The 26,007-nt window shown below is 38.3% G+C and overlaps 4 protein-coding genes across 4 annotated transcripts; all 4 read left to right on the top strand.

The window, feature by feature from the left end:
• The first annotated feature begins 1,800 nt into the window (after positions 1–1,800).
• On the top strand, positions 1,801–5,024 carry LOC111959786 (homeobox protein Hox-D12a-like). The gene is made up of 2 exons (XM_023981583.2): positions 1,801–2,544; positions 2,773–5,024. Exons 1-2 carry the CDS (start codon positions 1,977–1,979, stop codon positions 3,009–3,011), a joined length of 807 nt encoding a protein of 268 aa, XP_023837351.1. The 5' UTR covers positions 1,801–1,976; the 3' UTR covers positions 3,012–5,024.
• A 3,971-nt stretch (positions 5,025–8,995) lies between these two features.
• Positions 8,996–11,003, top strand: LOC111959785 (homeobox protein Hox-D11a-like). The gene is made up of 2 exons (XM_023981582.2): positions 8,996–9,629; positions 10,264–11,003. Exons 1-2 carry the CDS (start codon positions 9,035–9,037, stop codon positions 10,494–10,496), a joined length of 828 nt encoding a protein of 275 aa, XP_023837350.1. The 5' UTR covers positions 8,996–9,034; the 3' UTR covers positions 10,497–11,003.
• A 2,927-nt stretch (positions 11,004–13,930) lies between these two features.
• LOC111959784 (homeobox protein Hox-D10a-like) lies at positions 13,931–17,105 on the top strand. The gene is made up of 2 exons (XM_023981581.2): positions 13,931–15,736; positions 16,378–17,105. The coding sequence occupies exons 1-2, from the start codon at positions 14,998–15,000 to the stop codon at positions 16,650–16,652; spliced, it is 1,014 nt and encodes a 337-aa protein (XP_023837349.1). The 5' UTR covers positions 13,931–14,997; the 3' UTR covers positions 16,653–17,105.
• Positions 17,106–20,150: 3,045 nt separating this feature from the next.
• On the top strand, positions 20,151–21,393 carry LOC111959924 (homeobox protein Hox-D9a-like). Its single transcript, XM_023981776.2, has 2 exons — positions 20,151–20,737; positions 21,065–21,393. The coding sequence occupies exons 1-2, from the start codon at positions 20,179–20,181 to the stop codon at positions 21,307–21,309; spliced, it is 804 nt and encodes a 267-aa protein (XP_023837544.1). The 5' UTR covers positions 20,151–20,178; the 3' UTR covers positions 21,310–21,393.
• Positions 21,394–26,007: the final 4,614 nt, after the last annotated feature.

Below are 26,007 nucleotides of genomic sequence, written 5' to 3'. Positions count from 1 at the left end.
TTCCAACAACACCCACCCACCCACCCAGTCTCAGAAAACAACAACAGTTCATATGAGACACACGCCTGGGTTTAAATTGTCAGGGTGTTGGCTATTATCTATTATCTTACTAGTGATCAACCCACATCAAAAGTTGCATGCATGATATTTTCTAGAATGGCAACCAGAGGCAATTTCTTTGTTCTAACAAGCGAACAGTCGTCTGTAGAAGAAACCACACTAAACGTCTAGTCAGTCTACTTCGACCTGTTTTTGATGAATCGGAGCTCTCTGGACTTTGACGTTGAACTATACCGATATTACACGCTTTCAGTAAGTAAAACGTTGGCTTTTGTAAAATCCATATAACATATTTTGGAGCATCGTTTTCTGTGTATCAATGGCTCAAATAATGTCGTTTTAATGTATTCTTAAGTTTACTAGACTCGTAAAAGATGGGAGGCCAGGCTGTCGCCTTTCTTTCCGGAGACGGAGGGTTTACAATGGTCATTTTCTCGAGGATCCAGTCTAGATTTGCTGGGGAAACTAAAGGAGAACGTAAAATGACTAATGGAGATATGTCAAGGGTCAGTATGAAAAAAGTGTTGAGAGTAGGCTATGCTAATATCGATATTATAGAAATCCAGAACCTAGCAATTTATGTTGTGAAATAGATTAAGAAATATATATATGTATGTTGTCTAATCCAGCTGCTAATATATTTATAACCAGGTTTGCTAATGAAACGTATCAAAAGAGGACATTTCTTTACCATATATGTCAAGAGATAGTACTATTTAAAAGTGTGAAGGAAAAAAAATACGTTGATGTATAATTGAATAACAAATGAACCATAGCCATAGGCCTGAACGGGATTGGTATTTTTCAAATGGCACAAAAGGTAGAATGAACAGGAGTAGGCTATAATATCTATTTTCTTCCCATATGGTTATTCATTTGTTATCATTTTGTTATCATGTTATCATTACCTTCAAATTCATTTGAAGGTATGCAAGGCTACCGTGTTGTTTGTTTGACCATTACAGGCACATTTGTCTATATATACTTAATCCAATAATGCATTCATTTCTAAATGCCTGATAAAACAGTCACAGTAGTGGGGAATCACAATTTCTCGAATAAGAAAACGATGTTCAGTCGTTTAAGGTATATGTAGGCCTATATCCATGAGCTGTGAAAAGAGGAAGAATACGATTTAGGATTTATGTAATACTCAACATTTGTTAGTAGGATTAGCTAGTATTATTGCGTTGAAATTGTATGAACAGTAATACAGCATAATCTGCTTAACGGGGCGGCAGGTAGCCTAGTGGTTGGAGCATTGGGCCAGTAACCGAAAGGTGGCAAGGTCGAATCCCCGAGCTGACAAGCCAAAAATCTGTCCTTCCGCCCCTGAAAAAGGCACTTAACCCACTGTTCCTAGGCCTTCATTGAAAGTGAATGTGTTCTTAACTGACTTGCTAGTAAAGTGTTGGACTTGTGAGCCGTGTTAGGAATAGTCTTACGATATCCAAATGTTTTTTTTTATACTTTTAGCTAAATTGTCGCTTACCTAAGGAAAAATAGCTACATTCTCTCTTAACTTGAGCATATTTTGTGTAAATTACATTGTCTTGCACTGAACATATATTTTGTTTAAATTATAACAATAAATGGTAGGCTATAGCTAACTTGCAACAATGCCTTATACTAATACGAAACATCTTCGATTCGATTTAACCATCTAACAAACACCTTTTAGTTTAAAAAAATGTCCCATTTGTATTTTTCATATAAGCCTATACATGTACTTGTATTTTTCTCTTAACATCACATTACCTTATGGAATATATTTCCGTGCAGTATTATGGCCAATGGTAGGACTGAACAACATGTTTTGCATATCACGTGACACTGCATTAACAAATCAACAATTCATTTTCCTTTATTGTTTAGCAGTCGCTAAAAGGGTTGTAAGAAGCGTTTGAGAGAGCTTCATGGAAATGTGTGAGCAAAATCTTCTGAATTCTAACTATGTTGGTTCTCTGAATTTCCCCATCCCGGAGTCGTTGTGTTTTTCCAACTTGCGGAGCAATGGAGCTCATCTGCCCCAGCTGCATCAGATTTCCTACAACAGGCGAGAGGTGTGCTCGCTCCCGTGGATTTCCCCAAATTCGTGCACATCTCCGCCTCAGAGCCGCGCCATTAGTGGCTACTCTCCGCCGTTTCTACCCAATTCAGTGCCTGTAAATACTCATCCCAACGACCACAACAAAGGACCATTTGACGAGTCCAGTAAATACTACTTTCAGGATGTTAACCACAAACCAGAAGAACCTGCTAGACACGCGCAGGCCTTTTCTGGTGAACATGGAGTTATCAGTTCGGATAGCTCGAAATATGCATTTTCGAGCTTGGACAGACGGTCAGATAATTCCGGTGCACAACACGAACTGAATTACACCAACCAGGCAATTGCCGCCGGCATCAAGCAGTCGGCCAATTCAAATCCCCGAATTCAACCATCTACAAGTAATGCATGTGCCAGAACGGCTTTTTCTGATGGTAAGCATCTAACGATTTTTGTTATTTTAAAATTAAACTGCTCTGTATGTCTAGACTATTTATTTCTTAATTTAATAACGTCACCTCCAAATCATAGTTATTGTTATATTTGATGTTTACGCGATGATAATTGCAGACCATGCCTGCTTCTGGATTCTTCAGCATGTCATGTTGGTTTTTATACCAAGAGATCCACAAGTTGCTAAGGACAGTTTTTCCGTTCTCCAGGCGCACCCTGGTGCTCTTCACAAGCGAAACGGAGAAAGAAGAGAAAACCATACACAAAGCCACAGCTTGCTGAACTTGAGAACGAATTCACGATGAACGAATTCATAAACAGGCAAAAACGGAAGGAACTTTCTGACAGACTGGAGTTGAGTGATCAACAAGTGAAAATATGGTTTCAGAACCGCAGAATGAAGAAGAAGAGACTCGTGATGCGCGGGCATGCGTTCTCCATGTACTGAGAGCCTTGGGTCCTGAAAGTGACCTCGTGTGGATTCTGTTCAGACAAGCACAAACACTTCAAACCTCAAACTCTATTCATTTTCAGAAAGGCAAAACATTAAACTTGTGCTTTGAGTGTTTTGTAAAGCATGCGATTTAGGTTAATTGGATACATCAAATGATTTTGTTCAATGACCACACTTAGTATTTCTGAGCGTATAACTCAGTGATAAGGTACGCTCTTGGGAAAAAGGGGTTTATTGTGGTTTTATATAGAACGTTTAATATAGCTATGCAATAGTTTATTTTTGTATGTATGCAGTATCAAAATGAATGTTATTTATAATTTAATCTCTGTAGCCTACATGTATAAATTGTGTAGGATACGTCGTATTGTATTGACGAAATAAAAATGGAATATATGGTTAGAAATGGATATTGCACATATCTGATTGGACGGGTCAGTCCTGCCTGAAATCAAACTGGGCCTATAGGAATTGCTCGTCCAAGCTCAAGTTCGTATTTGTCGGTGGTTTAATGAACCATGAACAAGTGTTTTGGATTATTTATTTTTAAAGTGTTTGCATGTCTATCTCATGGATATAATAATTGTGTGTAAATGTGTTTTTGTCTTATTTTTAATGTATGCGTAATCATAGGCTATATCATGCCTTCCGCTGTTGGCGCTGCAATCGAATGAGAGCTCTTGGGTAAGATACAGCGTTCTCTTCATATTAAAGTAAAACTGGCTTGGGGGTCCAGTTAATGAGTAGGACTAATTTGAACAGTTTACTGGCTCAATGTTAGTATCAAGTGTGATATATATATATATATATAGATACACTTATCTAGAAAAGTTAAACATTTACATCAATTCATACAATTCCACGCCGACTGGTGTGTGTATTATGCACATGTATACACAAAATTCCACGCGAACACAAGTGGTCCATGCTATTTAAATATCTGTCCAGCACGTACACGAGGGCTATTTGATCAAGTGGCACATCAACCACAGATAGGTTATTCCTAAATAGACCTACATGAATTTACTACTTCCTGAATATATCTCTCACTCTTTGGTCTATATGATCTTTATGGTTATGTTTGCTAGTAAACAATTTAATTCATTTATTGTTACATTTAGAAATGATTATCTGGTTTTCGAGGGAGTAGTTTGTAGGATATATTTTAATCTTTGGTATTCGGGGCGGCCGGTTAGGAGCGTTTTGCCAGTAACCGAAATGTTACTGATTCGAATCCCCTGGGTGAAAAATCTGTTGATGTGCCCTTGAGCAAGGCACATAACCCTAATTTCTCCTGCAAATCACTGTTGATAAGAGCTGTCTGCTAAATGACTAAAATGTATAGGCTATACTTGTTTTAAAAAGTTATAATTATTACAAAAGTAAGCACACACTCACTTAATAAAATGCTTATTCAAAGTGGTCTAGCTCGAACTTTTTAATGGTCCGTTATTTACCTCATGATTCTGAAATTATATTTGTTAGTTTACAATCCCATTATCTGAAGGGATCAAAGGGGAACGGTGTGTTCTCCAAAGGTCTTTTTATGAGAACTCTGCTAGAAGACGTCTGCTCATGCTCTTCAGATATGGGGGCGCCAAAACAAAGTTAAGGTCAAGTTAGTATCTTACACACAAACTTTAACCAGATAGTATACTGCATTCTCATCATTCAAAATGTTTTATTTTTTTTGTGTGCTTTGTGTGGTATTTGCAAGGAATTTATCTATTTGATGACACATCCATGAGACGGGCCTGAGAACAAGGCCTGAAAACAAGGCCTGAAAACAAGGCCTGAAAACAAGGCCTGAAAACAAGGCCTGAAAACAAGGCCTGTACTCGAGCATTTGGTCAACAACAACTGTTTTGCAGTTTACTCATCTTGTCTTTGTCAATCTGTGTTCATTGCCAATAGCAATTATTTTGCATAAGATATTATTGGTAGTATAGGACTAGATATTGTTGTTTTAGTACATGGGTTGCAATAAAACATTTTCTCCCCCCTCTACTATACCGTCTGTTGTCGTTTACTTTTCGTTTTGGGCATGTCTTGTGCGTAATGACGTTTTAACATTGTAGTAGTCCATGTGTGTTTCACGATTTTCTACTGCAAGGTTAATATAAACAATGATAGTTTAATGGAATATATTTTTAAATGTGGTTAAGATTGGGGATATTTCATTGTAGTACACTATATAGAAAAACAACACGGGCTCAACGCATTTCGGGAAAACTGAGATGAACATTTTAATTTGGTTCTAGTTATTTTGTCAAAATAGCAGACCCAAATGAGGTTATATGCAATTATATGAAACAATAGTCTATATGTGTTTGAGGGTCTGAAACACACACACACACACACACACACACACACACACACACACACACACACACACACACACACACAACACACACACACACACACACACACACCCACCCACACACACACACACACACACACACACACACACACATAGATATAGAGCGTTCTCTAACTTGTTACCAAAGGTGTCGCCAAAAAATAATTTAGTAGCCCTATTGTGTTCCTGTTCTACGAAAAAATAACGCATAGCCCTGTCGAATGAAAGTGCCTTATCTGGGACATTTATGTAGATTTTCCATCAAAAGGGCATAGCCTAATCAGTGCAATAACACTATGGAAAATAATAGAAAGGGCCCACAATTATAGGCGTAATATGTTAGGTATTCACTATGGTGAATGCTATCCTATTTACTTCCCGTTCACGTTCTTTTGTGTTATTTAATAGGCCTATATTTCTATCCGTAAAGTGCAAATGAAGTAACTTGAAAATGAAAGTAATATATGTCTATCGTCTGAAATACTGTTGAAAGTGTAGGATAGGATATAGACTATGGGTTATTATAGGTTACTAAGTAATCGTCCCCCACCAAAGGGTCTCCCCTCCACCAGCTAAAATATAAATTTAAACTAGAACCCGCCATTTTGTCTGTGCAATAGAACTATTGGTGATTGCTTGGTGCACGTGGTCTCAGACCCCAGATGGTCAAAGCCAGCAGAGATGTGTTGTACTTGGCGTTGCCAAGCCTTCCTTCAGCCAATCATGCTTATCTTTTTAATTTACATTTAAGATGATTTTGTTTTAAATTATTTTATTTATAAACATATTKAACCTTTATTTAACTAGGCAAGTCAGTTATGAACAAATTCTTATTTACAATGAAGGCCTACACCGGTCAAAACCGGACGACGCTGGGCCAAATGTGCGTCGCCCTATTGGACTTCCAATCACGTCCGGTTGTGATACAGCCTGAAATCGAAACAGGGTCTGTGGTGCCTTAGACCGCTGCGCTACTCGGGAGCCCGAGCCCCAGTACCGAGTCAATGTGCAGGGGTACAAGGTAATTGAGGTAATACAGTATGTACATGTGGGTAGGGGTAAAAGTGAGTAGGCAATCAGGATAGATAATAAACAGAGTAAAAGAGTGTGTCCGTGTGTGTGTGTGTGTGTGTGTGTGTGTGTGTGTGTGTGTGTGTGTGTGTGTCTGTGTGTGTTGTACTTTTCTGATTTAATTTCCGTGTATCCCTTTTTTAGGCCTGGATACGTTACTGAAATCAGAAAATAAGGATGCTCAGAAAACGATAGTCCTATAGATGACCTGGACAATCAATAAAAGTAAGAAAAACCTGTAAATATTTTCTTCCACTWTCATAATCCTCCTCTGTAATGAACWATAATCAACCAGGGTCTTCATGTTGTCTCTCTTTCTTGTTTTTGTTCTCTTCCTTCTATTTTTTTTGCTAGCCGATGTGGATGATAAAATATATWTTTTTTGTGGATGTTTGGTGCATTTTGTGCATTTGTTTGTATTATTGAAGCACGAGAGCGTTGCAAAGAAAGGTACGTTTGTTTTGTCTATCTGTCACAAATTATTAATCACATAACTCGTGTGTATAGATTTGGATTCAAAGTATACTGTGCATGCGGGAACATTCTGTGGCCTTTAACTTGAACTCTAAGGGTATGTCAACTACAATGTTTCCATTGTAACAAGTACACTATATATACAAAAGTATGTGGACACCCCTTCAAATTAGGGGATTCGGCTATTTAAGCCACACCCGTTGCTGACAGTGTATAAAACMKAGCACACAGCCATGTATTCTCCATAGACAAACACTGCCAGTAGAATGGACTTACTGAAGAGCTCAGTGACTTTCAACGTGGCACCGTCATAGGATGCCACCTTTCCAACAAGTCAGTTTGTCAAATTTCTGCCCTGCTAGAGCTGCCCCTGTCAACTGTAAGTGCTGAAGTGGAAACGGCCGAATAACCGCTCACCAGCCTAAGATCACAATGCGTGGAGGGATGAATCATGCTTCACCATCTGGCCGGCCGAYGGACAAATCTGTGTTTGGCAGATGCCAGGAGAACGCTGCAGGCCCCAATGCATAGTGCCAACTGTACAGTTTGGTGGAGGAGGAATAATGGTCTGGGGCTGTTTTTTAGTTGCAGTGAAGGGAAATCTTAACTGGGATCGGTTGAGCTAACGTAGGCTAATGCGATTAGCATGAGGTTGTAAGTAACAAGAACATTTCCCAGGACATAGACATATCTGATATTGTCAGAAAGCTTAAATTCTTGTTAATCTAACTGCACTGTCCAATTTACAGTAGCTATGACAGTGAAATAATACCATGCTATTGTTTGAGGAGAGTGCACAGTTATGAACTTGAAAAGTTATTCATAAACATATTAGGCACATTTGGGCAGTCTTGATGCAACAGTTTTAACAGAAATGCAATGGTTCATTGGATCAGTCTAACACTTTACATACACTGCTGCCATCTAATGGACAAAATCTAAATTGAACCTTTGCTGGAATAATACATTATGGCCTTTGTATTGCATTTCAAAGATGATGGTACATGATGGTATATTCTCCTATATTCCTTTCATATTTCCACAAARTTAAAAGTGTTTCCTTTCAATGGTACCAAGAATATGTATATCCTTGCTTCAGGGCCTGAGCTACAGGYAGTTAGATTTGGGTACGTCATTTTAGGCGAAAATTGAAAAAAGGGGCAGATCCTTAAGAGGTTCACTACAGTATACAATGACATTCTAGACGATTCTGTGCTTCCAACTTTGTGGCAGAGGTTGGGGAAGGCCCTTTCCTGTTTCAGCATGACAATGCCCCGTGCACAAAACAAGGTCCTTAAAGAAATGGTTTGTCGAGATCGGTGTGGAAGAACTTGACTGGCCTGCACAGAGCCCTGTCCTCAACCCCATCGAACACCTTTGGGATGAACTGGAACACAGACTGCAAGCCAGGCCCAATCGCCCAACATCAGTGCTCGACCTCACTAATGCTCTTGTGGCTGAATGGAAGTAAGTCCTCGCAGCAATGTTCCAACATCTAGTGGAAAGCCTTCAAAGAAGAGTGGAGGCTGTTATAGCAGCATAGGGGGGACCAACTCCATATTAATGCCCATGATTTTGGAATGAGACGTACGACGAGCAAGTGTCCACATACTTTTGGTCATGTAATGTCTGGTGTAATATATATTGAACTATCATGATGCGTAAATCGCCTACTTCCCTAATAGCGCGCACATATAGTACACGAAATAAATACCGACAAAGTTGTGGGTTTGCCATTATATAACTCCAAATCTGTTGCATTGATGAAATCTCACTAGTTCACTAATGTCTATATCACAAGGGCAAGCACATATTTACAAAGGAGTCGTTTCTAAACCCAGGAAACCAATGAACTAACTTTTGTGTGCGGTCAAATGAGTTGCTCTAGTTATTAATAATGACTGATATTGGTATATAGTCATTCCTTTACTGGATCACATGAGAAAAACTACCTCAGGAATCGATCAAGATGAATTGCACGTCAGCCTACGTTTCCGATTTTTTTTCTCCCTCGCGGATCCTTTCCACACGCCTATGGTGCAATAGATGGACAAAGTTTAACGCACTCGAGCTACAAATTCCTTTCGCTATAGCAAAAGAGAGAAGAGGAGAGATGTCGGAGTACGATGAGCGTAACAACTGTGTGTCAAATATGTATTTACCAAGTTGTACATATTATGTTTCGGCGCCTGATTTTTCATCAATCTCCTCGTTTTTACCCAAGACTACYTCGTGTCAAAATAATTGTCCTTATTCTTCCAACATAGCTCAAGTGCGACCTGTTCGAGGAGTGTCTTTCAGGGACTGTGGACTGGATCACCCAAGCAAATGGCATTACAGGGGCAATTACGCGTCTTACTACTCAACGGACGAGATAATGCACGGAGACTTAATCCCGTCATCGAACAGGGCGGAAATTATATTAAAAAATGATTCCTTGTACGGGCATCACGGCGGTATGAACTCGCCATGCAACTTATTCACCAATGTCGGCCGAAATGGGGTTCTTCCACAAGGGTTCGATCAGTTCTTGCAGACTGTTAACTCTGAAAAGCCCAACTCTGGGCCCGAACAGTCAAAACAGAAGGCAGACTTCAGTCTCCCCGGAGATGCTGCGTGTAATAAACAGACTTCAGACCCAACTGAGGACATAGACGACCATGAGTCTTCTATATCAAACTGCCCCGGGGACAAGAACAGCAGCCCAAGTAGGTACAAGCATTACATGGGTTATAGTAAGTCCACAACTTAATCGGTCCGATTTTATGTGCCCCTTTATAAGCATACAACGGTTTTATATACCCCAATAAGATGTACTTTACTGTTGTAAAAATATTTACGATGGGAAACCAGTTTAGGTGAGCCATGCTGCAATACTTCTGATGTATTTATCTGAATAGAAGTCGTCTGACTCTCTTGCACTGTGTAAATTACCATGCAGCCATGTTTATCAGTCTTATTTGTTTATGATAGTGAATTTACAAAGTAACAAAGCAATGATATTAACCAGGGAGGTAGGATATCCTAATGTTCGAGATACATGACACATACATGACATTATCGTCAGCTGCATAATAATATTTATTACGAACCGTATAAGACAGACACGGAGTCAAATAAAATATTCGTGTGAGTTTCTAGGTGTGTATGTCCGCGCTCACTCGCACTCGCTCCCGCATCTCTGTCTGTGTGTGTTAGCGGCTGCGCGCGGGAAGATCATTTTGTTTACTCAGCTACATTGTTAATTATATGTTCTGTACTAACACTTGTATTGTACCAACTTCTGATCTGACCTACATTGTACTACATCTGTGTGGTAAAACAAGTGTTTGTCCGGTTTAGGTTCTTCAAAGTCCAGAAAAAAGAGATGCCCCTACTCCAAATTCCAGATCCGAGAACTTGAACGAGAATTCTTCTTCAACGTGTACATAAACAAGGAGAAGCGGCTCCAGTTGACAAGGAAGTTAAACCTGACAGATCGACAAGTGAAGATTTGGTTCCAGAACAGAAGAATGAAAGAGAAAAAGCTAAACCGGGACCGGTTTCGGTATTTCACTGGAAATCCTTTATACTGATCTTTTTCATTTAGAGGAGCCATAAGTGCTTCCCAACCCTTTGTTTTTGTTGTTGGTACATCTCACAATCTATACAAACAACAGGTGAAACACCGCACAACAAAACGGAACATTGCAAACAGGCTGAATCTATCTATGCAACTCTTTTCGTATCTGCCACTTAAATACTTACCTCAATGAACACATGAATCCTGTTATTTAAAATAAGATTCAACCCAGTGACGAAATCATTCAGGAGACATCGACATGATGTTCCTTTGCATATTATTACGGTAATTAATTGTAATATCTAGGCTATGTAGGCCTATACCTTACTTTTGTACTTATTTAAATGTACACGATAATGTGCTTTGGTGGACTCACAAACATTGCAGTAAGCAACGCGTACTTTGATTACAGTAATCAACGAGTGTAATAAGTAATTTACAATAGTAGAATTGTGTATGCATTTAATAGACACATGTTATGTATATTGTGGTATCAAATAAAGTACACATGGCAAATGTAGTTATGCGTTACCTCAAATTATTGCAATCACGAACTCCTTCCGCTTTGGTCAGGATCCACATTTGGCATAGGGATAAAATTATGCATCATTTTATACAATTCAACAAGGTTTTTATAATCTCCTATAGGGATGCTCATACCAAAGCAATCTGATATTGTTGATTTTATAAAGTACTAAGTACCAGCACTGAAGCTGGTGGTTATGTGAATGGACCATAGAGCGAATATCCTCTTAATAGCCTTTTGTTTCCAAGCAGAAGCGCCTCTTATTCGCTTCAACTTCAAAGTTTAGACTAGACCTTTTATCCCTTTATGTTGTCTTACACTACGGCTGTTTACTAAACCTTGAACCGTCTAGACAGCATAATAAAAACTAGCTGTAAATGTGTAAATTGGGGGCTATTGGACCCTCTGGCCACTCCAAATGCGGCCCTACTCCCAAATAGTCSAGACAGATGCAGTCCTTTCTTACTCGTCAAGCTATTGAGTTATACATGTAGAAAATCTAAATGTATAGGCAATGACCAAATGTATATATATGTTTAGTATATATTTGTTATATTTAACTTGAAATGGCATGCCATTATAAAAAGGGAATAACTCCCGTGCGTAAAATGACTATGTTTGGTTTGGCAGCTTTAAAAAAAACAGTGGTGTTTTTATTTGTAATGTTGTCAGTAGCCTACTAACGATCAAATATTGTTCATTTCATATACAAACGTTATTTGATGCCTTTGAACTTCTAGTATAATGTCAAGGTCGTCACCTCTCACCTTTGAAAAAGTAGAGGCGCCTTTAGGCTCTTCTCCTTGACAACCGACGCCTGAATAATATCTGCACTGCAGCAGGATTCCAATATGGCTGCGAAGCAGTGATTTTTCTTGTATGAAAAGCAATCAGATCCAGCGATACAGTTTCGTGTTTGAAGTTGATATACCTGTCTCCTATACTAACCAATTGAGATGTTGCATTAAATGTAATGCAATATACGTCAAATCACGCGCAAGCTTCTGATGTGCCAGCATTACGCACGACGTTATAGTCATACAACAATAGTATATTGTAGTTTAGCTTTTGTAACAACATTATAGTTTAGCTTTTGTAACAACATGGAAACACCAAACAATTTTTGGAATCAATGGTTTAATTCCAAGCAGCGTGTGAGTCCCTCGTGTATAATAGCAGACATGAACAAAGAAAGGCAGTCAGGTAACTAAAAGTGAAACAGTTAATTAATATAATCCTGAATAAACCTAAATATGTATTTTTTGAGGCAGGGGAATGACCACCTTTAGCATACCGGTAGTAGGTTTTGGTTATTCTTTTCGCTGAGATAATGTTAGCGCATCTGATCATTGGAAATGTAGCCGTAGGAAATCAGTAATATAAGATATGTTTGGAAATCAATCACAAACACACATGTCAGTCAGTCTTGCGATGGTTGGCATATTTTATTAGGTTTTTGGTTTAGGAAATTATTGTGTCGGAAAATATTGTGCAGACATTGCCAGTGAACTCCTCGTTCCCATTCTAACCACACGAGGGCAGACGTGTAGCACATTTCGATCAGAGTTTGTTCATGAAAACACACGTAAAGGTACTTACAACTGTGATCTGGAAAACTATTGAAAAGCTGCTAATGTTTTTGTTGGGGGTTTGATGAGAGAATATAGCCTACGTTCGGTGATCTCAACTTTTGAGGTGACTTGGGAAATAGCTTTTTAAAAAACATAATAGCCCAAGCAGACTGTGTTTAGTTAATGCATTCCATGCATTGCAATCAAAGGGAAACCATCACTGTTTCTAAGAAGTAGTAGGCTAACACCACCATTTTAAAGTGGATTAAACATTAGCTTTAACTATGTGGATATGTACACATGTATAGACAGCCGTGGTGGGAGGAGCTATAGGAGGACGARCTCGTTGTAATGGCTGGAATGGAATGAATGGAATGGTATCAAACACATCAAACAYATGGAAACCACATGTTCAACTTCGTTCCAATCATTCCATTCCAGCCATTACAATGAGCTCGTCCTCCTATAGCTCCTCCCACCAGCCTCCAATGGAGACACCAAGCCCAAGTTTAACCGATAGATTTGCATGATCTTTGGTAATTTGTTGTTATGGACATGACTTGAAATATTACTGGGTTAAACTTAATTTCAGTTGAAACCCTGAAGTAATAAAAAAAAGTTAATTTATAAGGCAAATGGCCTATCTGGATTCCTCAATCGACCTAAATTGTCGTGTGCATGTTTTTTTATTTAACTAGGCAAGTCAGCTAAGAACATATTCTTATTTCCAATGACGGCCTAGGAACAGTGGAAAATAAGAATATGTTCTTAGCTGACTTGCCCCTGCCTTGTTCAGGGGTAGAAGTGTATCTTGTCAGGTCCCTTGTCTGGTCGGGGATTCGATCTTGCAACCTTTCGGTTACTAGTCCAACGCTCTAACCACTAGGATACCTTCCGCCCGAATGCATTATACTAGTTATTTTGATTTGGACGATCATTTGGCCTTGTCTAATAAATATGTTGTCTTACTTTCAATCCATATTCTCTAATAGTGTAAAATTATTTACAAAAAAATGTGATCTCTAAAAGTGTAAACCCTAAAATGTTGAGTAGATGTTGAGTAGATGTTGAGTAGACCAGGGTTGGTTTGATACCTTAATTAAAACGGAACCCAAAGAGTACCTTCAAAAGCATGCATATTTTTCTGGTTCACGCATTTTACTAAATTATTTGCTTAGTTATTAAATCCCTTATAATACCCGTCTGAATACCTGGATGATTTCGTTAAATGCTGTGTTCCTGCAGTTCAAAAACAATACGCTGCAGGCACACTGATTCTTAACACATTTTCTGGCGTTAATAGAAGCATATCGTCGGCCTATGCCTGATTTTTTAAATGTAATTTACAATTTTCTTGAGGTTTACACAGTCAAGTATATCCTTCTTGTGTTTAGTAATCGACATACACCAACCAACTGAGGTAGGCCTTTTCAACGTTCTTCTAACATTCTTCGTTTTATTCAGCCAAATAACCGGGGTGTCTATTTTTGTATGCTTGTTGATTTCTCTGTGTACAAAAAAAATCAACATTGTCTATCTATTTGCAAACCTGGACCTGTTATACGGATGAGATGCTGAGTTGAAAATAGGCTACTATGGGGAGCGTGTTTAGCTCCGTAGGGTTTTATTATTAAATACGTAAACCTACTTTCCCAGTCCGTCATATAGGTCACAAATACAGTGTGCCGTACCCTGAGCAGGCATTCAAAGGTTACAAAAATGTTAACAAAATGTAGAACCGGGCAATCGATATCACCTTTCCTTGTAATTTAGTTTTTTAGAGGATAATATCCTAAACCAGACTCGGTTTATTTAAGAATTAAGTTACACAAATAAAGATATAGGCCTATAATAGCCAGATTTGGTTGAAGTTTTGGTTGAAATGATTTAAATAGTCCACCTAATGTACATGGATTATTTTCGGTTAGGATTATATTTCCATCACTACACCGTGTGATTAGAAATCGTTATTTTAGTTCATGTCAAAGCTTTGACGTGTATGACTGAGTAGATTATTCGTGTGAATTAAAATGGTCTTAAATGTATTTAAATGTGCCAAAGTAAGGGAATTGGAGCTTGATGTAACGGTTAATTATCTTAAGGTCCATGTTCATCCTTAGTTTAATTTTTTTTTCTTCATATCAAGCAAAGAAGACAAGCTAAGTGTTCAAGATGTCCTYTGTCAGTCAGTTTGAATCAATTTCAAGTCTGTGTTCTAGGTGTCGCTGTTGACCACGTCTGCTTCCCTATGAGTCAATGTTTCCATGTGATGGGAAAAGAGTCTGCGTCTCAAGGCCATTTTCACATTTCATTGGAGAGGTTGTCATGTGGCAGAGAGGCATCCTAAGCAACACGGACATTGTTTTGCTAGAAATGTCAGCCTACAAACGACATCTTCCTTTTAAAACTTCTCCGAAATGTCCTTTCCCAACAGCTCTCCTGTTACGAATACTTTTGTAGTTGATTCGTTGATTGGCGCTTGCAGGACTGACCGTTTTTACTCCAGCAGCAACATGTACATGCCGTCCGGTGCAGAAATGGGAATTTACGGAATGCAAACCTGTGGACTCTTGCCGTCTCTCCGTAAACRAGGGGACGTCAACCACCAAAATATGGGCATGAATTTCCACCCTTACATACCTCAAATTGATAACTGGACAGATCCCAGTAGACCTTGCGGAATAGAGCAACCATCCAACCAAATGCCCAATTGCACATTTTCACAAAACATTAAGGAGGAGAGTAATTTCTGCATGTATTCCGACAAGAGAGCAAAGGTCAACTCGTCCGATGTCCCTGTATATGCTAATATAATCCCCGAATCGTGTTCAGTTGACTGCCCCGAGATCCCTGTCCCAGGGTATTTCAGATTAAACCAAACCTACTCGACTGGGAAAGACCAGGACTATGGCCACGAGAAGACAAGTCCAAACATCACATTCATGCAGCTCAACAGAGTTACTCCAAAACCGCAGTTGTCTTCCTTTTTTGTCGAACTGGAAAGGAAAACGGCCGAGATACCGCATAACCCGGAGACCAGCAAGACACCCATCCCCGCGGAAATCCCGGATCCTACGTCCACCGCGCAACGGGAGGAGAACTGCTCCACTGAATCTTCAGTCTCCAGCCCAGAGTTGACACAAAGAGAATCTAAAGGTAGGTACATTAAAAGGATGACTCGTATGGCGGTATCATAAAAGCCAATATAAAACACAAACAGCCCTAAAGTCGTAATGTTTAATGAGAGCCTTACTCAGGTTGCAGTAAAAGGCTTTTTACAGGAAACGGTTCAACCGCGCACCAGACATGTCTGCATCAATTACAATTTTATATTTAGGTTTTCTTAATTGATTTGTTTCTTTGTTGATAGTAATAGAACGTTAATTTTTATTTTGGGGGAAATATAAATATATACATTTGTGTGTATATTAACACCTAGGAGAAATAATGCCTGTAGTCTGTTTTGTATGTTCATCCTCAGTGTTGTGATGATACAGAAACCGTCTCTCACAAATGTGTATTTTAGTTGGTTTAAAATATGAATTCGGTCAAAAAACTTAGTCGTGTAATTTAGAGAATGTGTTGTTATTTATGCCTATACTATTCTCAACACGTTTGATCCACGACTACCAACTAATAATACTCATATAACACGATATCAATATACATTTAAACATGATATCCTTCTGACCAGAGCTGTGTGACTAGTGAAAACATATTTTAATTAATTGAAAAATCWGAGTGATATGTTCATATTTTGTCATGTTAAAACATTTGTTGATTTGATTACATTTCAGACAGCAAAACGGACGCTCCAACGAGCAATTGGTTGACTGCAACAAGCGGCAGGAAGAAAAGATGCCCCTACACAAAGCACCAGACGCTTGAATTGGAAAAGGAGTTTTTATTCAACATGTACCTGACTCGAGAGCGCCGTCTAGAGATCAGTAGAGGCGTCAACCTCACCGACAGGCAAGTCAAGATCTGGTTCCAAAACCGCAGGATGAAGCTTAAGAAAATGAACAGTGAAAACCGAATTCGGGAACTTACCTCAAATCTCACCTTTTCGTGAGTTTGCTTACGGAAAGCTTGATTTATTGTCTTTTTCCTCTAAGCGGTGGTGTGGTGTAGCATCGGACTTTTGGGGGTTTTTCACCGAAACTGTGACTGACTGCTATTTTATTTTCATGTTTACATGGTGACGCATTGTGTATTTTGAATATGTTTTATCACAGGGTACATTAATAACGTCTTAAATTATTCAAATTTACTATGTATCCATTATTAACGGTTTGGTTTGATTGAGTCTGACTTGTTTGGAGGCTAATTTTTCGGACATGAAAACACATTTATCGATAGTGGATCCAAAGTTATACATTCGTTTAGAATTAAGCGCTAACTCTTTAGCTGAATCGTAATCATATAAACGTTTATGTAGCATAAATGTGATGAGCAATGTTAATGAGTGTAAATCTTACGCATGTTTGTGGCATGTATCCTGCAATAAATTGATTGTCAAATGTAATTTCTTATTTCAGTGCTTTGTCTTGCAGTAGACATAGGCTTTTTCATCAAGACAGATTTTACATGACATTTTAGTCGCTTAGCAAATTATCCTATCAAGAGGACTTACAGTTATGCATTCATGTATATCAGATGTATAAATAAATGTAACAAAACAGAGAACTATTTCAGAAATTTGTAGGAGCCCGCAATAACGTTATTTTAGTTCCGCTAGAATTATTAGTGACTGGCCGTAGTTTCACATTGTTATGTGAACCAATCAAATTAAGAAAACGAATATTCACAACAAGTCTCATTGCGGTATACGTCATATCTCATGTAGGTGCAACATTATTTTCACAAACATCCCTATTTGAGCGTTGGCCTATGCCATTCAAGGACTAACAGGCCCAGGCTATCTATTGACCAATTAATTAATTATGACTCTTATTATTAGTTCATTGCTAGACCTATTGTCAATTAGCATTCAGAAACATGTCTGTATTTGAAAATAGCTTGTGAAGTTTATAATTGGCTCATTCATCCCCCTCCTCTCCCCTGTAACTATTCCCCAGGTCGTTGCTGCAAATGAGAACGTGTTCTCAGTCAACTTACCTGGTAAAATAACGGTAAAATAAAAAAAAAAATAAAAAAAAAAGTTGAGTTGTTTTGTTGAATAAGCTATCCAATTGGTTTCTAAGGCTATATGTGTGTACACACACACACAAACACACACAACACAACACACACACACACACACCACCACACACAACACCACACACACACACACACACAACACACCACACACACACACACACACAACACACACATATATATATATTTGTGCAAGGAGCTACTTGTGCAAGGAGCTACTTGGAGCGTTCAGAGACTGTAGGATATTATTTAAATAATCAATATACACACTAATACATCTATTAAAATACACAAAATACACATGAATACTTCATTTCAACACACACAAAAAACACACTAATAGTTATATTCAAACACACAAAACAAGCCTCGTATCCTATTCATGCCATGAACCTAAACATTTTATTATATTTACACGGATCTGGGAAGGTTCCCAACTACCTACAAAAACAGCCATTGGGGTCCGATATAGGAACTTCTTAGAAAAACGGGTTCATTAGAGTTCCCAAAGAGTTACAGAACCATTTATTCTACTAGTGTAGGCCGTCATTGTAAATAAGAATTTGTTATTAACTGACTTACCTAGGTTAAATAAAGGTTAAATTAAAAATTAAAAAAAATAAAAGAGCAAGAATAGCCTAGAAGAATATATAAAATGCTTTCTTATACAACATTGATACATCCAATAGGCTATCACCTAAACAGCAACCTCTTATCATATACAAGGACTACAATAATGTTTTTTACTTCGGGTTAAACCGTAATCATTAAAATACAATTTCATTGTATACATATTGGCCAAACATTCTGCCATGATTCAAAATATCAGATATTAGGTTGTTATTTAATTGATGTGGTTAAATGTCATGAGATGTCTTTTTTTGTAGGCTTATACTGGCAGATCGCTTTGCCCAGTAGTAGACGTATCTGCTGCCCCTGTGTATAGAAGTCCAAGCCAAGTTTATAACTCTCTCCGGTAGGCTATTTGAATTCGGTACACACTATTTTCCTCTTTCCTCTGCCTCTCTTTACACACGAATTGCACACCCCCATGTCCAGACGAATGAACGCTGAAAACACACACACACACACACACACACACACACACACCACACACACACACACACACACCGACAACACACACCACACACACACACACACACACACACACACACACACACACACACACACCAACAACAGATTGCATGGTTTTATTTATCAATGGCCTGCTTGGCCACGTCATTATTTTTACAACACTAGTTAAAGCAGTCAGGTATAATGCTCTATGACGTGTTATAAACATTTGTGAGCCTTTATAATGTCTTCTAACAAGGCTTATAATATGTTGCCTAGCTCAAACTAATGCAATGTTCACTTTCGGCTGAAAAATCGGGTCCCTAGTTCCTGTCTGGGCCTAATGATGTTCAAGCACAAATTCATTGGCAGGTCGCCGCCATGTTGTTTGTCCCCATGTGAACATTTGTGTGATAATCAGTTCTGTTCCTTCTTTCTCGTTGTTTTTGTTCCATCGTGGAAATGTATTTGAAATTAATCAGTTGAGAGATATTATTTACGTTTGTATTCATCTCTTGATGAGAGTTTACAAAAGTAGTCTGTTTGCCTAATCAAGAAGTCATGTGTTCTCAAAACATCTCAAAATCTTAAATCCAGAGCTTTAGACATCACTCTGCGCAGATCCACTTCGTTGCGCCAATAGTCCGTTTTATTGTGGGCACATGAATGTATAATCAAACGCACCTCATAAATATTTTATTGATACACATAAAATAATTATTGCTCTCCTCTAGATAAATACAATCAGTATACAAATAACACTTCCTAGTTCAAACTTACAAGACCAACCAAACTAGTGAAAGTGACTAGTTTAACAAAAGCTAACAATTTAAAACAGAGTCGGTGCAAAAAATGATCCTTATTTTACAGCATGTTATTACATCTATTTAACGAGGACTTACAACTAGTACTCTATAAAATGTTTTACAAGCATTGAGTGTATGATATACTTTATGGCGATATCTTGTGAGAGAGTTTACACACATAATATGGTGTGGCGTCAATGTTGAGTGGTGGCTGTGAAATAAATGTGTGCATGAGGTTAATCTATACGTAAAACAAATAGACCTGCACCACCCTAAACCGTAAGCACATTCAAAACGTCCACTAACACACCATTACTTAAAGTTTGACATTCTTTCTCCTTAACCATTCGGTTTCTATGGCATTCTTTAAATAAAAAGGCAAATTAAACATAGGCCTATACCATTACAGCGGACTGATTTACTCACTGCGTTGGTAAATATGATCACGTGATTCATGTAACCAATCCCTGAAGAATGAAGCCAGCAAAAATACTGTGATTGTTCAGTGGAAAGGTTTCCATAACAGTGTAACCTTTTATATGACTACGAAGGGATCCAAAAATGTCGACCAGTAGCACTCTAAGTAACTATTATGTGGACTCTATAATGGGGCATGAAGCAGAGGACGTGTACAGGCCACGCTTTGTCCAGTCTCCGCACAGTACGACCTCAATGCCACCAGGTGTTGGGGACAATGCAGATTTTTCCTCCTGCAGTTTTGCACCCAAGTCAGCCGTTTTCCCAGGGTCTTGGTCCTCGGTTCACACGCAGTCCACCGCCGCAGTGTCAGGGATTTACCATCCTTACGTTCAGTCCCACCTCTCCGCAGCAGACAGCAGATATGTGCGGTCGTGGATAGACCCAATATCCAACAACGTTTCTTTCTCCGGGGTTCACTATAACAGCCGGCATTATGGAACAAATGGAACCAAGCCCGAAAGTTTACCACTGAAAAGGACTGAGAGTGCCACTTTTGAGACAGAGACTCCGGTGGTTGTCCCTGGCCCTGGTTATGCTTGTGGATTGTCCGAATGCCCGAAAAATGTGGCAAAAGAGAGCGTTGGCAGTGATACTTCGAATCACAGCGAGCCTAAAGAAGAGAAACAACAACTTGACCCAAGTAAGTAAACGAAATTGCTCCCTGATTTACAACTTTAAGAACTGTACGAGCTGGGTGTGTAAAATTGGAGGTTTTACTAACCTATAAAAGTGTCTAGTTTATACCACGGACCGCAAACACTGCCTACGGATGTAAAGTGGGTATTTAACACAAGCGTGTGATGATAATTGCGTCAACAAATTCAGTATTATTATTATTCTTTTATTTATTTTTTTACAAATATACAGTTATTGATTCTGATGCTTGTATTTGCCACATTCATTGTTTGTTTATTTCATTTTCATGCTATTTCTCATGTGAGTTTCAACTTTTTCCTCTGTTCTCCAGACAACCCTGCAGCAAACTGGATTCATGCACGTTCGACAAGGAAGAAGCGATGTCCATATACAAAATATCAGACACTAGAACTGGAAAAAGAATTCCTTTACAACATGTATTTGACACGAGATCGACGAAACGAAATGGCTCGAAATCTCAATTTAACTGAAAGGCAGATCAAAATCTGGTTCCAGAACAGAAGAATGAAAATGAAAAAGATGAACAGAGAGAGGGGCAGTAAGGATCGCTTATAGCCCATGCTAGAGTGGATATGTAATCGCTCGCCTTTTGATGTACCATATTGTTGTGATTACTTGGAATAAAACGTGCTTTCTTTCTTTTGTTGGTTTGAATCAAAGTTCATGTCGAGTCTTAAACGAATTACTCCACAGCTCGAGTATTTATGCCCAGTATGGGCCCACGGGAATGTGCTTGCGTATCGTTTTCTTCGTGGTGTATTTGAACAATGTCATGTTTTCAGAGGATACATTTGTGCTAATATTTTCAGTGAATATTATAGGCCTAATTCAGTGAAAGACCCATCACGCAAATTGGAAATTATATMACTTACTTAAAAGGTAAGAGGCTGACTGATTATGTTGGAAGGCTAGGACTAGAATTTAAAATTAAATGATCATCTTTTTTAGTATTTATAATAGTTTCACGGTGTTTTTTCCCCTGAGGTTAGTTTTGAAAATAGACATGATTGGGCGTAGCCTTAATCTTAGCATATTCCTGCATTCTCCGAATCCAATTCAAGCTGTATTTAAGGTTCCCTTGCACTAATGCAGTAGTTTGCAGAATTGAGAGGTAGGACTAATAACGCCTTATTGCAAAACTTAAATTATAACTATTTGGTGACTAGGAAAGTAGGACTAATGAGAAAATGTCGTTCTCTTAAATAAATGCATTTGGTTAATCTGTATGAGAGATTCAATTATTAGATATTTCGTTTTTTAAGGTCAGCAGAATTAAACAACGTAAAGTGCCATTTGGTATACTGAGCTCACATTGTAGAATTGTTTTCATAATATGAATTTGTCTTACAAGGTGGTTGGATTTCACTTGAATAGGAGAATGATGCATTGTTTAAAGAGGTAATAAAGTATTTATGATTGGGAGAGGTGTTGCACTGATCTCCAATTTATTGTCCAACATGTACGTATAATTGCTTTAAAGCAGGAAGAACAGTGGTCCCATAAAGCTATATAGATGGCTAGACGTCTGGTTTAAATTACTTTATGAGCCAGGGTAACTCTCTCCCTTCAAACCCTCTTACTTGGGTGTTTGAGTCTTTTGCTGACAAACAAAAATGCAGACACTTTTTCTACAGGGTGTCTGGTCGATAAATTGTTTGTCTTCGTGACTGAGAGGAAATCAGCCCCCCTAATGTAAAGAAAGTCATGTTTATTCACCATCTACATTTCCTACTGAGAGGGCAAAAACTTCACGTTGACTGCTGTGTAAAAGGCCGTTTACAGTGGTGATTCTATTGGTACCGCAAGGGTGGATTTAAACCCTGTTTCTGAAATACATTGAAATATGTCAAGTCATTTCTATTCTGTGTAAAAAAAAACGGTTGGATTTGAATGAATGCTTGTGATCATTTTGGTTAGTTTGGTAAAAACATAAATTATGATGATTGACACATAGTAATGGTATATTCTCCAAGCGTTGATAAAGTATCATACTAGATAGTATTTACTAATGAAGAGACAACTTATTATATAGGCCACTAGGAAATAATTTTGTTGGAAATCAGGAGCGCTAGAGGGCGACGTTGTTCGATAGAAGACCGCATCTCAATAGTGGTCGATGGGTTGAAGGCGAAGGGCCATAAAGATTTTTCAGCGACGATGTTCAATGAATTAATGAAACATATATTTTGTAAACATTGACAAGGGGCTTTGTTGCATCGCTTTTATCGGTATATGGAATATGTTGACCTATAAGGCCTAATAACACATTGAGGGCTATTGTAGCTATTTCAGATTCTGCTAAAATTCTCCTTCAGTCTGTTGTTGACTGTAGATTTTGTATTTTAACGCGTAAATATAATGACTAACAAAGTAATTAGCTTATACCTGTTGATAACAGAAAACAGTTAAAAATATGCTTTTACATTAGAGCAATTGGGTGTAATATTTATTATTATTACTATAATAATTATTATTATCATCATCATCATCAATATAATTATTCTGATGGTTATTATTATTATTATGTATATATTGTTGCTAGTTTTTTTTTACAGAAATGTCCTGGATATGTTAGTGAATACAGAAGATCAATGAAAAGGAAAGGGCACGTATGAAAATATTGACAGTGGGAAAAAGACAAGACTGAATTCACTCCACTTTTCATTTGTATTTTCAGCCTTATTCACGGTTGTTAACGGATGTTGACGGATGTTAACGGATGTTAGCTGTTGTTGGATTTGTTCGATTTTTAGCTCCTATATGTGATTATATCATAGCATATCTCATGACCTTAAATGTGGTAGGTTTATTTTCTACTGTGTTTTTTTGGTTATCTGTGAGCGTTCCTTTCACGATCTTTGTGATCAAAATAAATGGCAAATGTGTCTAGGTGTGCTTGATCAATGTTCAGCAGTCGACTGTTTACTGAACACTACGCCAACCATAAGACTGCTGGATGACAAACATACCCCAGTCACCAGTGAACCGTCGGAATAGTCCTAAACATTAGGCAGAAATGAGTTCTTATTTCGAGTCTTTCTATTGTCATTAGGTCTACAAACAGAAAAGGCGTTTCGTGTAGCTTACAATTCAGCCATTCCACAAGCCTGTCTGCTGGGTCTATAGCAGCACTCTGCTCAAGTATAATACTTGTATAATCATGGTATAACGCAGCGCGCGCAAGTTATGAACCGAATCCTTGTAGAATTACGTGTCATAGGGACTGCTCTAAATTTTACAGATACGATAACTTACAGAGACAGCAGGACTTTACAACACCGCAAGAGACCGAGCTGCTGCAATACCCTGACAATAAATCGACCCGATGGTAAATACTGGCGAACTAGCAGAGCGCCTAAATGAATTATCCGGCTCTTCCACAGACTCTCCTCTGGATGAGACCTCAAGGTTGGTTGGTTTCGAATCACATACAGGCCCAATTCGTAGGCCTACAGTTTTCAAAATCTCCGTATTATTTTCTAATGTAGAATTGCACCATTCTTTGAGCATGATGATAATAGACAATACTGGAATTGAACATTGCATAACGCAGGTCTATCCTTTAACTAACCCCTAGTGAGGAGAAGAAACAGTCGGTAGGCCATGGAAGCTAGAGGAGAGAGAATTTCCCTTCAACCCCATTTGACCAGGGAGAGAATGTCCACGCCATATGACCAGGGAGAGAATGTCCACGCCATATGACCAGGGAGAGAATGTCCACGCCATATGACCAGGGAGAGAATGTCCACGCCATATGACCAGGGAGAGAATGTCCACGCCATATGACCAGGGAGAGAACGTTCGATGTGTCCACGTCATATGACCAGGGAGAGAATGTTCGATGTGTCCACGTCATATGACCAGGGAGAGAATGTTCGATGTGTCCACGTCATAGACCAGGGAGAGAGTGTTCGATGTGTCCACGTCCATATGGTCCAGGCACAGTAACTGAAACTCTACAATAGAATGCACCAGAATACAATCCCCAGCCGAATCACGCTAAAACATACACGATAAAATATTCTAACGCCTATTTGTGGACACTGTCCTCTGTCTTTACAGACCCAAAGCACGTGTAACTATCATGAACGAGAGACTGCTACAATGTGGCTATTAGACTCCTGTAATGTAGTTTCATATTTCTTCGTAGCCTAGTTTTCCCAAGAAAATATTGAGCGTTGATTAATACTCCAAAATACATAAATKATATATATATWTTTTTTGATCTTATGACATGATGCACACTAGTCTGATAAATCATAGTCCTGGATTTCATGGACTACAGAGTTGTGTGCTTTGCTTTAATAATAAGTTTACTTTGCATTTTCTGTAGGCTATGTGTCCAAACGGTGTGGACTAGAACAACGGACAGAGCAGCCTACTCACAACATGACAATTGTCTCAGTTGTTTGTGTATTAGGATCACCATTAGCTTTTGCAGAGGCGTTAGCGCTACTTCCGGGGGTCCACAAAAAACACACAACATGTACAAAACACTGAAACAGTGATAGACAAGGACAGTCACACACATTTTAATTAAACACAACAATGTACAAACAATACAACAACAAAACATGTATAAATAATGCTACGAACAATTCCAATATTACAGCAAGTAATATTTTATTTTCAATACATAACTATTTCTCTATTTTGGGGCTGATTATGTGTAGTTATTTGTTGCATTTTCAAAACGGTGTTAGGCCTGATCGAATTTGAATGTAAGTCATGTCAATAATTCATTATTGACATTTTCGAATGGGTATTAACCCAACCATCTTCGCAACTTTTGAACATGTTTCGTTTCAGATATCTATATGGTAAAAAAAATATATATAATAATATTTTGACCGACGCAAGACATCTAAATGTTTCTTGTCATGGATTGTCTCTGATTTCTGGATAAAATATTGCATAGTGCCGCTATTYTTTTGCAATACATGTTTTCATGATTATTTTTGATCTTCTTTGTTTTTGAAAAACAATACAAATATTTTGGCCTATTCGTTTCCGTTTCCTGATGTTCTACAACACCCCATTTAATTCATTATTAGCTGTATGGTATGTTCAGGCTCRACATTTACTCAGCACGTTTAGAATAACTGTTTGTTAGGCTATTCAACATGGCAAAAGGCAACATTATTATGATAGGAAACAATATAAGTATGTATCTTCTGATTCAAAAACTAGCAAATTTGGTTTGTCTACGGTTAAAATCTAACAGTATTACAGATGCAGGGGCACTGTTCTTTC

Source organism: Salvelinus sp. IW2-2015, linkage group LG36 (assembly GCF_002910315.2).
Source record: "Salvelinus sp. IW2-2015 linkage group LG36, ASM291031v2, whole genome shotgun sequence".
In the NCBI taxonomy this organism is placed as follows: domain Eukaryota; kingdom Metazoa; phylum Chordata; class Actinopteri; order Salmoniformes; family Salmonidae; genus Salvelinus; species Salvelinus sp. IW2-2015.
This window is presented reverse-complemented; position numbering and strand designations above follow the sequence as displayed.

Coding starts and splice junctions, on each gene's coding strand:
- LOC111959786 (XM_023981583.2), top strand. CDS start 1,977: ATGGAAATGTGTGAGCAAAATCTTCTGAATTCTAACTATGTTGGTTCT. Junction 2,545..2,772: donor CAGAACGGCTTTTTCTGATG/GTAAGCATCTAA, acceptor TCCGTTCTCCAG/GCGCACCCTGGTGCTCTTCA.
- LOC111959924 (XM_023981776.2), top strand. CDS start 20,179: ATGTCGACCAGTAGCACTCTAAGTAACTATTATGTGGACTCTATAATG. Junction 20,738..21,064: donor GAAACAACAACTTGACCCAA/GTAAGTAAACGA, acceptor TCTGTTCTCCAG/ACAACCCTGCAGCAAACTGG.